The following is a 13,169-nucleotide window of genomic DNA, read 5'->3' as shown; positions in this document are numbered from 1 at the left end:
ACCTTTTTACTGATATGGCAGCTATCTTGAATTCTTTTGTTTTATTTAAGACACTTTGGGATGCGTAGGGGGAACTATTGGAAATTTAGACTGTACAGCTGTCAGGATGTACTTTTATATAACAATGCGAAATTTTTAATAAGAAGCACATGTAAAAGCAATTGAACTTGCTGGTAATTGGAATAATATCAAAGACAAATAAATACAAAGACTTATTATTACAAAGACTTATCATTATGATCATTTATTATATTACTTAAAACGTAACCCCTCCCCACGCTATATACTTTATAAGTTTTCTACGTTTTACCCCTCGGCTTCCCATCATTCAAGATGGCCGCCGTATCAGGAAAAGGGCCCGGGAAAAAGGTATATCAATATCATCCAGTCAACCAATCATTTGCAAAATTGACATCCAACTACCACCCAGCCACCCAGCCAGCCAGCCAGCCAGCCACCCAGCCACCCACCCTTACATTCATACTTCCTTTCGTTCATATTTTATAATTATATGTATTTGATGCACATTTCTATTTGCTCGTTAGATTTGTAGAAATGGCATTATTCAGTTTGGTAATCCATACTCTCGTTGGTATCCGTACAAGTTCGGCCGACGTTACTTTTTAAATGATGCGTCAATACTTGCACCCTACTGGTCCATGATCGATAATTATTGGTCGTTCTATTCAAGGGATTATTATTTTGGAAGATATATCTATGACAAACGAAGACGTCGATACATATACAGGTAGAGTAACTAATTATAAACGACATTTATTATATGACTGTGAATCTTAGAGCCTGGACACTAGCAAATCGAGCAATCTGATTGGATAGATCGCATCGCGGACTGGTCTAGATTCTCCGGTATTAACCGGTCCGATCGCATATTAATCTTACGGCGAAAACATTTTGTCCTTTTCAATGAAAAGTGGTCATATAATAAAACTCTTATCAACCGAGCTTGGTCGGTCTGTACGGGGTAATCTTGACCTCGGTCTGTACATTCCGACCTCGGTCAAGATTATCTCGTACAGACCTCCCGCTCGGTTAATAAGATCTAAATATTATATTATCACAGTTTCTTTGGTCGTGTTTCTCTTTATATTCTACTTGGGAATGTGTAAGAAAGGACACCATGTTAAATGACTCTTCCCCGCGCTATCTTGGATGGTAAAGACGCCAAGTGAGGAAGTGATATAAATGATGACATTGGACGTTTGTATGATGGCCCCAAGAAGGAATGTCATGAAGCATCTTGGTATTGGCAATCAAACGTCCTATTGCGAGTTTAAAAGAATTGAGCGAACAAATCACGTGCATACTGTACGCACGTGACGCGAAATGACCAAATGAATCGTGAAGAACGACCCTAAAAATTCTGATAATTCCAGCTTCAGTAAAACCCCGCGTGTAAGGACCTAGATTTTTCTAAGTCAGCCTGAATAGGTTCTTATATAAATGGTTCTTAACTTGAAATCAGGCTATCTAGGTTTTTAAATGGGTTCTTAATTTTTGGTAAGAAATTGAGTACTTGTATTGGTGGGCGTGGCATTTTATACATTAAATAATTCACACATTTTCATGCTAGCTACATGGAATATAGTAGAGTTTAAACATTAAAAGCACTTAAATCTAATCTTATTTCATGGACACAGTGTAAGCACTCTAAAATGAAGAGTACTGTATTTTATTATTTACAAGAAAATAAAACAGATTAACTTTATAATTGGAAATTAAGAACCTACTTTGAGATTTCAGCTTGAAATGGTTCTTACGTGTAGGGTGCTTAAAATGAAAATGTCAGCCTGACAGGTTCTTAAATTTTAGGTTCTTATGCGCGGGGTTTTACTGTAGCTTATCAATAGTAATCAGTAGTTTAATAAATTTCTTTTTGTACAGGAGATATACAATCCCTTTCGATCCTAAGAGACAATCGAAAGTTTACTACCAAACGTACAGCAGATGGAATATGACTAGTGCCACTAGGGCCATGCTCAACAGGTCCTCAGAGGATGTCAGGAGGTACGCTGGCAAAACGTTTGAGGATTTCAAGGCCACCTTTGTTATCGTGGTAACATGGGTTAACCTGTATCCAAGGTTGTACCAGTATGTTTGGAGATATTTCCCGCTGGTGAGTTGAGATACCTGTATTTCAAGCGCTTTCATCCGGTATGGTCTCATAGGAACTCCATTACATTCTCCATCCATGCTTGATTGTAAAAATCACTAAATTTAATCTAAAGCTGAACGAATAAGAGAGAAGTCGAAAAAAGTGTTTGAAATCACGGACCCCTTGCATTGCTGACACTGGACCAAGTTAGACACCCTTGTTTCTAAGAAAATAACAACTGATATCTACGCTTAAAAGGTACCAAACGAGCAAACAATGAAGCGACTTGAAATAAAAAACGCATGAACTTATTAATACGAATAAAATATAATGTCACTCAAATTTATTAAATTGATATATTTGTTTGTTGTATTTCAGTCTAATACATTCCAAGCTGTGATCATCACGAATGGCCTAAATACATTCACCATGTTCAACTATCCGTGTGGTGGAATGCAGTGGGCTGCACCAGTAGAGAGGTAGGTAGTGTTGTAAGGTACCCACATTCAACTATCCTTGTGGTGGAATGCAGTGGGCTGCACCAGTAGAGAGGTAGGTAGTGTTGTAAGGTAACCATATTCAACTATTCGTGTGGTGGAATACAGTGGGCTGCACCAGTGAGAGGTAGGTAGTGTTGTAAGGTACCCACATTCAACTATCCGTGTTGTGGAATACGATGGACTGCACCAGTAGAGAAGTAGTAGTGTTGTAAGGTACCCATATTCAACTATCCTTGTGGTGGAATACAGTGTGCTGCACCAGTAGAAAGGTAGTATTGTTGTAAGGTACCCATATTCAACTATCCTTGTGGTGGAATACAGTGGGCTGCACCAATAGAAAGGTAGTAGTGTTGTAAAGTACACATATTAAACTATTTTTGTAGTGGAATAAAGTAGGCATCACCAGTAGAGAGCTAGGTACATTATATCATGAATATGAAGACATCACGTAGTATATTTCATCTTTGCATTACTACCAGTGAAACAGTGGTTATACGAAAATTAAAGTCCCCAATGTAGTGATCTCTTTGGTATTCCCGAAAAATAAACAAATTTGTTTTTCTTTCCATCCATAGATACTCGTCATCGTGGTATACCAGCCAAGGTTTACCCGTAGCGGGCTGGAATTCTGGTAGTGGTCTTCGCAACAAGTTCTATAACATCAGAGGGTATGTACACATGTATTGTACAGTGCATGACTACTTCTTAAAGATCTTTTTACGTTTTATATCACCTAATATTTCTGACGTTTGCAATGCTTAGTAAATATTTTACAAAGTTTTTGTCGTATTAGCACGCATATTTTCATTTTCTAGTCACAAAAAAGGTATCGAGTGCCAATTGATCGTTTGGTCACTATGTCTGGTATCTTAGGATATACGAGGCAACATTTTGAGTTATTTCCTCAATACCTAATTTTTTAGGTCAGGTACACTAGAAATAGGCGACTTGCACTAAGAAATCACGTGACTTCTTGGATGGCAAACGCGCGCTATGTAAACAAACATCAAGATGGCCGCCGTCGCACCGGAAGGCGACAAAAACAGGTTAGTACAACCACTTAGACGTAACTTTTTAGCTTTTTTCTACCAAATATTGGTACCCATGGAGTCTTCAAGCATATTTGGCTTTTCGATTGGTCCGAAAGAAAAATTCTTACGCTAATTTTTTCACCAAATCCAAAGCCGCTTCCTGTTTGTTATCGCAACTTTTTTTCGTGGTCTTTGACCTGGGACTTGCTTTTAAAGGGTTTTCCCCTAGAAAACTTTAAAAACAATACACTCTAAACACAGGACTTTATCTTTTGCTTTACTTTTCGCGAATTAAAATCGTCTTATTCCGAATTTTCACAATTCGTGTAGACCAACAAACAACTATGTTTGTTGTGTTCCTAAATGCACAAGCGATGGTCGACGTGATGATGGTTTGTCATTTCACCGCTTCCCTTGTCGAGAGGAAATAAGAAAACAGTGGATTGTTAAAATACGAAGAGACATCGGAGAAAACTTTAAGGTAAGATTTTACGTTGGTTACTGTTCGTTACTAAATTTTTTACTAGATTTTATTGGTCAGTCTTATTTTACAGCGTCAAACTCGCTAAAAAATTTATTTGTATACAAAGCATATGTGAGCAGAAATAATTTACGAGTTTTTATGAATATTTATGCCTCGATTAGATAACATCGAACACCAGAGTATGTTCAAGACATTTTGACACTGATCAATATGAAGAAGAAAAGGATATATGTGGGCGCCGAAGATTAAAAAAGCATGCTATACCAACTCAGTTTGCATGGACCATCAACAAGCCTCCCAGACGCGTACTTGTGAGGAAGTTGCCAAATGCTGCTATGTAAGTAATAAACAATTCATGTTAATCATGCAAAGAGAAAGAGAAATCAAAACTTAACAAATGCTCTTGTTTTATCTTTTTCAGTACAATTTGCTTATTAGTTGTTTTATATATATGTTGCTTTAAAAATTAAAGAAAAATTTATAGACATATAACACTATATTGAATGAAAAACCCAAAATACTTTCCTTTTAATAGCATCATTATGCATTTGTTTGTAGAAACAGATATACAACTGGAACTGATGTTCTTGAAAATGAAATAACAAAACTAAAGAAGGAAATAGAAGACCTGAAGGCCAGATTATCTGCCATGAAGATCTACAAATTTGGATGTGAAAGATTCACAAATGATAGCAATTCCATCAAATTTTATACTGGATTTCCTTCATATCAGCATTTTATTTTATTTTATGAATTTGTGCAGCCCTCTGCAGAAACCATGACATACTACTATGGAAGTAATATATCAGTTGGGCGCCCAGGCAGCAAAAAAATGTTACTTATTGATGAACTATTCCTATTTTTGGTTAGAATAAGACTGGGGTTGAAACTATTTGACCTGTCACATAGGTTTAATGTCAGTGAGTCAACTGTAAGCCGTAAGATTATTACCTGGGCCAATTACTTGTACTTCTTCCTTGGGATGCAGCCTATTTGGCCTTCTTTTCACACTGTTAAACAGAATATGTTCCCCCTATTTAAAATGTTATACCCAACTACCCATTGCATTATTGATTGCACAGAAATAAAAGTGCAAGTCCCAACATCCCTGAAACTGCAATCCCAGATGTACAGCAACTACAAGAGCTCAACCACTCTTAAAGGCTTGATTGGAATCACACCAAATGGTGCAGTGTGCTTTGTCAGCTCTCTGTATACAGGCTCAATTTCAGACAAAGAAATAACTGCACAGTCCGGTATTTTAGATCTTTTAGAGCCCCATACTAGCATTATGGCTGATAAAGGCTTTGACATTGATGATCTTTTAGTGAACAAGACAGTAGATCTTAACATACCCCCTTACTTATTAGAAAATAGTCAACTTAAGCCACAAGAAGTCATAGACACAAAGAAAATAGCCATGTTAAGAATTCATGTTGAAAGGGCTATCCGAAGGATAAAAGAATTTCACATTTTTGATGGCATTGTTCCCCTATCTTTACTAGGAAGTGTTAACCAGTTGTGGACTGTGTCATGTTTGTTGACTAACTTCCAAGGCCCCTTAATAAGAAGGGATTCTTCAAGGGCCTAGGGTCTAAATTTATAATAAATATTCATGCCAATTTACTCAGTTTTATGGTAATATATATATAATGAAAACAAGAGTCATATAATTGGCAAAATAATTTAATTAAAATTGGTGTTCTTGAATTAATTCAACTTTTTATCTTTTCATGAAAAAGATTTCAATTGATATGAATTAATTTGAAATAAATTAATTGAATAAAATATATTGTAATAGTTGTTTTATGGCAATACTTATTAATAATATTTTTTACGTATTGCATAAATTATCCTTTTTTCAGTGTTATTTGAATTTACCTAAGAAATAACACAGATGATTGCATTATGTTATATAGTAAGTAAAATAAAAGGTATCAACTCTGTCTTTGCTCTCTTGAAAAAAATTTCTGTCAAATAGAATTCTCTCATGAAAATAAAGATCACTACTTACAAAGCAAAAAAAGTCACACCATTGTAAACAAGTAATAGCTAGCTGACATTGTATTTGGTAAAAAAACTCATGTTTTCGTTTAAGAGCAAAGTGATTGGTGTCCTTGTCAAAAGTTAAATAATTCACATCATGTAAGCTTTCAACATCTTTACATACAACTTTAATTTCAAGCAAACCAAAAGGACTCATAGCATTTTCAGTGGCTAGTTCCATGTCAAAGACCTTGCGATCAGGAGAACACCCTAACCATGGGCAAACAGGATGAATAACAAGACCACATGGATATAAGTTAACAGAACTGTTTTTTACTTTGGTTGCATAGTTATAGGCTGCATATGGTTCCATCTCAATTCCCTTCTTCATTGCTGCTGTTTGGACATGACGGGTTGGGTCTAGTTGCTTGCATAAAGACTTGAAGTTAGCTTGTCTTTTAGCTACTATGCCAAATTTACTGGCTGTTATTCTTTTCTTCCTTAAAGTGTGCCAAAGTTGACACTCACTTTGGTCTAGTTCTTTCTTCTAAATGAAAGGACATTTCCTCATCAACTCTTAAGGAGGTTAGTGTAGCTAATTGCTCAGCATTTAAACAGGAACTGAAATTATTGGTAAAAGAGGTGTTGCTGGTCAATGGTAAGGAAGGAAAATCAGTATTAGCATAATCATTAATGATATAGGAGGAAGTAAGCTTCTGTTGATAAGATAAAATGCAACCTATAGGAACTTTGCCAAATCTTGTAGAAATTGCAGGGAGGTTTGTATCAGACATGTCAGGTAAAAGGGTACATATGAGAGGTACAGGCTCTAGAGCTTTCAGGTTTTCTTTGTAAGTAGAGTCTAGCAGCAGGTATTGGGAGGCAGGGGAGTACAAAGAGCTCTTTATAGATTTAGTATAGTCCGCTCCTTCTCTAGTTTTCTTGACAACCACTTGATCAACACATTCTGGCGTGATCTTTTTTCCCCTAGGAATATTCCACCTTTGTGCTGACATAGTGCAGGTAAGTTCATCGGGCAATGCTGTTAGACCCAGCTGCTTGCAGTGTGCAATCAATAGTAAAAGTGCCAGGGTATGTTGACAGGCTCCTCCTGCACCAGCCACGCACGAACATTTCCCATATAAATTCTTGTTTTCCAGTAGGCACACAATAAATACTGAATGTGGCTTCTCTGATTTTTTCATCGAGCGAAAACATTTACTCTCTATCGTTGCCTCTTCTTGACTATAGCGAACTAAGAGAAAAAGTCAAATTTTAACAGAGTCCATTGAATATACAAGCACGACAAAGTACAGCCAGAGTTAACAACTAGTACAACAGCACAAGCATTGACCGTTTTTAAAGCTTTTTCGTACATTTTAATTCCCCAAAAAACTCACCTTTATAATCATGGAGATATCCTGTTTCGGCAAAAAATTTGTAGGCTTTTTTCAGACTCGTTGAACCTCCGCCAGTCTTTTTGGCAAATAACTCTACGTCGCCAAACGACAGTTCAGGCATCCTGGTAAGGTCAAGCGACCCTTTTTTCGCCGGCTCGCTAAAGAATTAGATCAATAACGATGAAATACGTCCTTGGAATGGAAATGTTTACTAACATTTCATGAGTCTGTGTATTGTTTTTAAAGTTTTCTAGGGGAAAACCCTTTAAAAGCAAGTCCCAGGTCAAAGACCACGAAAAAAAGTTGCGATAACAAACAGGAAGCGGCTTTGGATTTGGTGAAAAAATTAGCGTAAGAATTTTTCTTTCGGACCAATCGAAAAGTAAAATATGCTTGAAGACTCCATGGGTACCAATATTTGGTAGAAAAAAGCTAAAAAGTTACGTCTAAGTGGTTGTACTAACCTGTTTTTGTCGCCTTCCGGTGCGACGGCGGCCATCTTGATGTTTGTTTACATAGCGCGCGTTTGCCATCCAAGAAGTCACGTGATTTCTTAGTGCAAGTCGCCTATTGAACGCCTAAGTCAAGTGAAGGGCAATACACAAGAGATTGGTCGATGGTTATGGCGTCTTGGAAATGCCACAAACGTCCAGGAAGCAGAGAGGAAGTGCTACAACTGGTATCAACAACAACTTGATTTCAATCTCCAAAGATCGCTGTGGCCATGTCCATGCTCGCTCTTCCAAGCAAGGCGCGATGGTAACTTTCGATACGACTGGAGGAACCATTACTTTTATCCATCGTCGTATCGTCAGTGTCGCTTGCTACATTTTTTCCTCAGACCAAAGTTTTATTTTACTGCTTTCAACACGGAAACTAATGAATACATGAGAGCTTACGTGATTTTGTCGCAGCGTTGTTGTTACAGCACAAACCCTGAAGATTACGGCTCATTAATAGAAGGGCCAAGAGACGGTGGTCATGCGAGAATGCAGGTGTACAATCGCTATTACCGGCAAATTCCTGGTTTATTGGACGATGACAAAGCTCATTGGGCTTGTTGTAGAGCATCCAATCTGTGTCACCTGTTCTACAAAAAACGGCCTTCTGATACATGTCAAAGATACCGCCCACCAAGAAGACGTAAGTTAAACGTTTAACTCAAGTTTCTCTCACCCTAAAACCGGACATGACAACTAGTAATTATAACAAACAGACCAAATTGAAATGTGAGGTGTTGGGGTTTGTGGAGGAAAACTGGAGAACCTTTTAAGACTAAAGGCGTGGATCCAAGGATACTTTGGGCCTCTCCCGTTACATGTTTAGGGTATAAAAAATAATTGCATGGCTTTTAAGGAGAGAAAATGGAATTTTGATGGCAGGAAATGTTCCTGTCAAGAATTCATTTCCATTCACGCTTCACTGAGTGGAAGTCTTAAATAGTCTGTCCTTGGTTCTTTCATTCTTCCAACACGCCAAATTCCATTTCGATGGATGGGTGAGCAGTCAATTGAGCCCATGCCAGAAGATGTTTTAGGGTATCTATAAAATTCAAAGTTAATTGGATCTTTATTTACCCTTTCATTCATTGGATTTTCCATTTTCTTCCTGACTTAACTGTTTAATTTCCTTTAGGATGGTTCTGGGGTGATCCTCACATTGTCACAATGGACAACAAGAACTACACTTTCAACGGTCTCGGCGAATACATCATGGCTGATGTTCAGAACGGTTTCTTCCAGCTTCAAGCCAGAACTGCAAAAGCATTAGGAGACGTAGCAACGGTCTTTTCTGCAGCCGTTGCTAAGGAGCAGAGTACAAGCAGTTTTGAAGCAAGGCTGAAAAATTCAGGTAAATTCCGGGAAAGAAAAATTCCTTCAAAAAATAGCTTTACCCCAAGCAAAAAACCACATTTTAGTAGCGCGGTCTTTTTAAAAGATTAAATATTAAAAATTGAAATTTCTATATATCTTGGTAGGTGGCCTAGAAGTTCTTGTTGATGGCTCAGCCTTCGATTACAGCAGCATTACGAATGGCTCCCAAGATATCGGGAATATGTCCATCTCTCGCGACGAGAACGATGGAGTATCAGCCACCTTCCCATCAGGCATCTCTGTCTCGTTCAGCCAAGTAAAAGGGATGATGGCAATCGTATTCTCGGCACCTGAAGCGTTCAAGAACAAGACGAGAGGACTTCTTGGGATCTGGAATGATGATTCTAGTGATGACTTTACTCTTCCTAATGGCACGATTATCCCTGAGTCCTCTAGCGACAGAGACATCCATTATAAGTTTGGTCTTAAATGTATGTATCAGTTCTGAAACGTTTCTCTTAGATTGATCGAACAAATGAACGATTATTTTGTTCCTTCAATTACCTCATTTTTCTATAATTATTTATTAATAGCCAGGATAAAAAACAGCTTTCATACACGGAAAAAAAAAAAAAAATAAAGAAAAAAGGAAGAAAAATTAATTCAAGTTAATTCAGTAGATGGGAAAAACCATACATTCATTTCAAAGGAAGAAAATAGAAAATGGCGGTAAATGTTGACAAATCATATATGCATATGAACCAAACTATGAATTCTTATTCGCTTGATGACAGCTATTAAATACAGATGTCAGCGGTTGGACGTCATTTGTATTCTAAACACCCGCTAGCTTTGTTTTAATGTCTTTAAAAACCAAGAAAGATATTTGAGTGTGGGCTTGTGTACTGTATTATTATACTAATTGCCCAATTATTTTCTCTCTATATGCAGGGCAAATCACAGCGGCTCAAACTTTATTTTCCTACAAGGCTGGTCAAGGTGTAGACACGTTCAAGAACACCTCATACATGCCCCTGTTTGCTGATGAGCTTAAATTCAATGACTCGGCACTTGAAGCCAGAGCAAGAGAAATATGTGGTTCTAACCTGGCTTGTCTGTTTGATATTGCTGCTACGAAAAATGTCTCTCTTGGAGAAGCCACCTTGAAGACATCCCAGAAGCTTGTTAATGAGTCAAATCAACTTGGTGAGTCGAATCATTGTTTAGTACTGTCATAGTAGTTTTCCAATGTAATGCGAATCATTGTTTTATAAAAAAACTCTATGGATTTGGGGTTGTTATGAGATGGCTGGGTGCTTAGGGAGTACTTAATATCCCCTAGTGATGTAGCGAATCAGAGTTCATAGAATATCTATAGAAATAGATATGAGTCATTCGCTGTAGATTTGCAATTCATTAGATTCCACGAACCTTTGACATCCGGCACCAGTGTCTTCAATGGTGTAGAGTACTCGTACATGTTGGCTATCTATAAAAAATGTCAGCTATATCTGTAAAGAAATATTTCTATAACACAGAAATAATATTGAAATTTGATATTTATTAGATTCCAGGGGTTAACATTTGACTATATTTATGGTCTATCCTATAATGACAAATTTCAATGGGCATTTCCAATACCCTTCTTTCCACCATGGAGGATGAAAGTTCTCAGTTGAATAGCCAGGCATAAATGCTTATTTTTTATTATTATAGAAAACTTTCCTCCGGAGCTGGTAAATGCAAGTTCAGTTATCAAACTTAACTTGAATGAAATGTTCATCTTTACCTTGACGGCGAGGGATAAGAATGGAGATGCCATATCGTTTACTTTACCTTCCCTTCCTGGACTGCAAGTTACGAAGTCCAACAACACGAGAATCTTCAAGTTGACTCTTTCTACAACTGATAAGGTTAATATTTGTGCTTTCCATAATATTGAGGATTCGACAAAATAATAGTAAAACGACATTGTCTAAGGCAGAAGAATCACGTATTGGCTACAACATATCTAAAACAACGTTTAACGACAACATGAAGACCATTATTAGCAAACAATGCAAAGACGAGTCAATTGATTGGTTGCAAGCATTCCCAAGAGAGTTAAAAGACAATATGGCGGCCATTGTGGAAATCTTTTGTTAAATGATACCAGCATGGCCGCGATGACGTAACGTTCAAACGAAGAATAAACATTATCTACCGTCACAGTATCAAGACCTTTTATTTGTGTATTTTGTCTCACCGGTCTTAATCATCGTGCGTAATTTTTGATTATTTTTTAGGCCAATTTCACCGCCGTCGTAACAGATTCTAAAGGAGCATCAGCGATCTGGAGCCCTACTATTATGTTGTGCGCATGTCAAAATGGCGGAACCTGTTCACAGCCAGACAATCTAAGTGGTGATAGATTCCAAGTGATGTCGTGTACATGTAATAGTGGTTATACTGGCAAGTTATGTGAAAGTGACATCGATGCCTGTGATGTCAATGGGCCGCCATGTTTCCCTGGGGTCAACTGTACCGATCTTCCTCCTCCTCGCGGGATAGATGGGTATATCTGTGGGCCTTGTCCCGCGGGTTATGCCGGAAATGGTTCAAGTTGCACAGGTACATGGTGCAATGTCATGTAATATTATCATTTTATTTTGCAGATCCTAATTACTTTTATTGATTCTTACATTGCTAGACATCGACGAGTGTCAAAACGATACAAGGTGCTCACAGCTGTGCATAAATACCCCGGGCTCATTCCAGTGCCAGTGTAACCCTGGTTACAGGCTCAATGACAATGGTGCAACCTGTGATGGTAAGAATTTGACAATTCACTTGCAACTGAGACCACTTTATTACTAAAAGTATATTCAATGTGGTAAAAATGTGTAGTCGTAAAGGATGATGATTTGATGATTTATGATTTATATAGGATGGGAGTTGCCTTGAAAGCGTACAAATATATTTTGCAATCAAGCTGAATTTTATTACAATTTCTTTTATGTAATCCAGATATCAATGAATGCCAGACGCCTGGCACATGTATGCATATTTGTACCAACACCGAGGGCAGTTACAAGTGCACATGTAATGAAGCCTTCAAGGTTGATCCAACTGACTCCAGCAAATGTGTTCGTAAGTATTATACTTTGATAGACGTCTCTAACTTGGGCCTAAGGTTTTTTCCATTGTTATTTTTCTTTGGAATAAGATTCTTTGTTTGAGTTGTACCCATATTTATCCTGATGTGTCTTCTTATGCGCAACCGTTAAACCAAGAAAGAAATGATAGACACGTGGACTAAAAATGTGTAAACATTACCAACGTGCCAAAGAGTTCTGTTGCTTTAAAAGAGTTAACTGCGAATAAATGGTTAGAGCAATTCTGTGCAAATATTTCCATGAGAATTAGAAATTCCAGCAAAAGGGCCTCATATACTATTATTCCATTCCCCGATTGTATATATGCGTAACTAAAATAATAAATAATGAATAATTGGGGGATGTATGAATGTGTAATCATTTATTTCAGTGTCTATACCTTTGCACGCGGCTGCTGGATGTGACGGTAATAGGCTTGTGGATCCAGGGTTGCTATATGCAAAACAGAAACGAGAAGGAAATGCCTCATGTAAACAGGGTTCACGAGCTTATACGACCAAAAGGAAAATTCAGCAGGTAATGATAATAACAAAACATGTACATTTGTTAACGTTGCGGTTTATTTAGGCCTCCTCACAGGGAAATGACGGCCAAAGGCAGATTGTTAGGCAGATTTTTTTTTCTTTTTTTTTCGGCAATCAGATTTTTTTTAAATCTTTTCTTTTTCTTAATCAAAGATCTTGGTA

At 37.5% G+C, this 13,169-nt stretch overlaps 4 protein-coding genes across 5 annotated transcripts in view; 3 read left to right on the top strand and 1 right to left on the bottom strand.

The window, feature by feature from the left end:
- LOC148905222 (uncharacterized) overlaps nt 1-3,570 on the top strand; it is a 36,335-nt gene extending 32,765 nt beyond the window's left edge. The window contains exons 16-20 of one of the 2 annotated variants that reach the window (XM_089040886.1): nt 546-748; nt 1,903-2,134; nt 2,492-2,592; nt 3,189-3,281; nt 3,537-3,570. In XM_089040886.1, coding sequence (XP_088897012.1) covers nt 546-748; nt 1,903-2,134; nt 2,492-2,592; nt 3,189-3,281; nt 3,537-3,570 — 663 coding nt within the window. Of the gene's footprint in view, nt 1-545; nt 749-1,902; nt 2,135-2,491; nt 2,593-3,188; nt 3,505-3,536 lie in introns of those variants that run through there. The other variant, XM_089040885.1, reaches the window with a different exon arrangement.
- On the top strand, nt 3,559-5,754 carry LOC148905221 (uncharacterized). Its single transcript, XM_089040901.1, has 4 exons — nt 3,559-3,659; nt 3,975-4,125; nt 4,290-4,465; nt 4,687-5,754. The coding sequence occupies exons 1-4, from the start codon at nt 3,625-3,627 to the stop codon at nt 5,717-5,719; spliced, it is 1,395 nt and encodes a 464-aa protein (XP_088897027.1). The 5' UTR covers nt 3,559-3,624; the 3' UTR covers nt 5,720-5,754.
- Nucleotides 5,755-6,289: 535 nt separating this feature from the next.
- Nucleotides 6,290-8,081, bottom strand: LOC148905220 (uncharacterized). Its single transcript, XM_089040924.1, has 3 exons — nt 7,979-8,081; nt 7,515-7,672; nt 6,290-7,369 (listed from the first exon to the last, which is right to left on the bottom strand). Exons 1-3 carry the CDS (start codon nt 8,011-8,013, stop codon nt 6,639-6,641), a joined length of 924 nt encoding a protein of 307 aa, XP_088897050.1. The 5' UTR covers nt 8,014-8,081; the 3' UTR covers nt 6,290-6,638.
- The window catches only part of LOC148905219 (mucin-like protein), a 5,361-nt gene continuing 271 nt past the window's right edge, over nt 8,080-13,169 (top strand). Inside the window, exons 1-9 of the mRNA XM_089024358.1 lie at nt 8,080-8,657; nt 9,150-9,365; nt 9,493-9,819; nt 10,280-10,534; nt 11,045-11,241; nt 11,614-11,938; nt 12,018-12,137; nt 12,335-12,457; nt 12,854-12,999. Coding sequence (XP_088880484.1) covers nt 8,402-8,657; nt 9,150-9,365; nt 9,493-9,819; nt 10,280-10,534; nt 11,045-11,241; nt 11,614-11,938; nt 12,018-12,137; nt 12,335-12,457; nt 12,854-12,999 — 1,965 coding nt within the window. The 5' untranslated portion in view covers nt 8,080-8,401. The remainder of the gene's footprint in view (nt 8,658-9,149; nt 9,366-9,492; nt 9,820-10,279; nt 10,535-11,044; nt 11,242-11,613; nt 11,939-12,017; nt 12,138-12,334; nt 12,458-12,853; nt 13,000-13,169) is intronic.

The sequence above is a fragment of the Actinia tenebrosa genome, unplaced genomic scaffold (genome assembly GCF_029948245.1).
Source record: "Actinia tenebrosa isolate PJP-AT-01 unplaced genomic scaffold, QUT_ActTen_1.0 PGA_scaffold8__29_contigs__length_14323225, whole genome shotgun sequence".
In the NCBI taxonomy this organism is placed as follows: Eukaryota; Metazoa; Cnidaria; class Anthozoa; order Actiniaria; family Actiniidae; genus Actinia; species Actinia tenebrosa.
Note: the sequence above shows the minus strand (reverse complement) of the source record. Positions and strands in the feature narration are given on the sequence as shown.

Excerpts from the sequence above, each read along its gene's own strand:
- LOC148905221 (XM_089040901.1), top strand. The coding sequence starts at position 3,625 with ATGGCCGCCGTCGCACCGGAAGGCGACAAAAACAG. Across the intron at positions 4,126-4,289 it reads ACATCGGAGAAAACTTTAAG|ATAACATCGAACACCAGAGT; the intron begins GTAAGATTTTAC and ends TGCCTCGATTAG. Across the intron at positions 4,466-4,686 it reads AAGTTGCCAAATGCTGCTAT|AAACAGATATACAACTGGAA; the intron begins GTAAGTAATAAA and ends ATTTGTTTGTAG.
- LOC148905220 (XM_089040924.1), bottom strand. The coding sequence starts at position 8,013 with ATGGCCGCCGTCGCACCGGAAGGCGACAAAAACAG. Across the intron at positions 7,673-7,978 it reads CCGGAAGGCGACAAAAACAG|CGAGCCGGCGAAAAAAGGGT; the intron begins GTTAGTACAACC and ends CTAATTCTTTAG. Across the intron at positions 7,370-7,514 it reads ATATCTCCATGATTATAAAG|TTCGCTATAGTCAAGAAGAG; the intron begins GTGAGTTTTTTG and ends TTTTTCTCTTAG.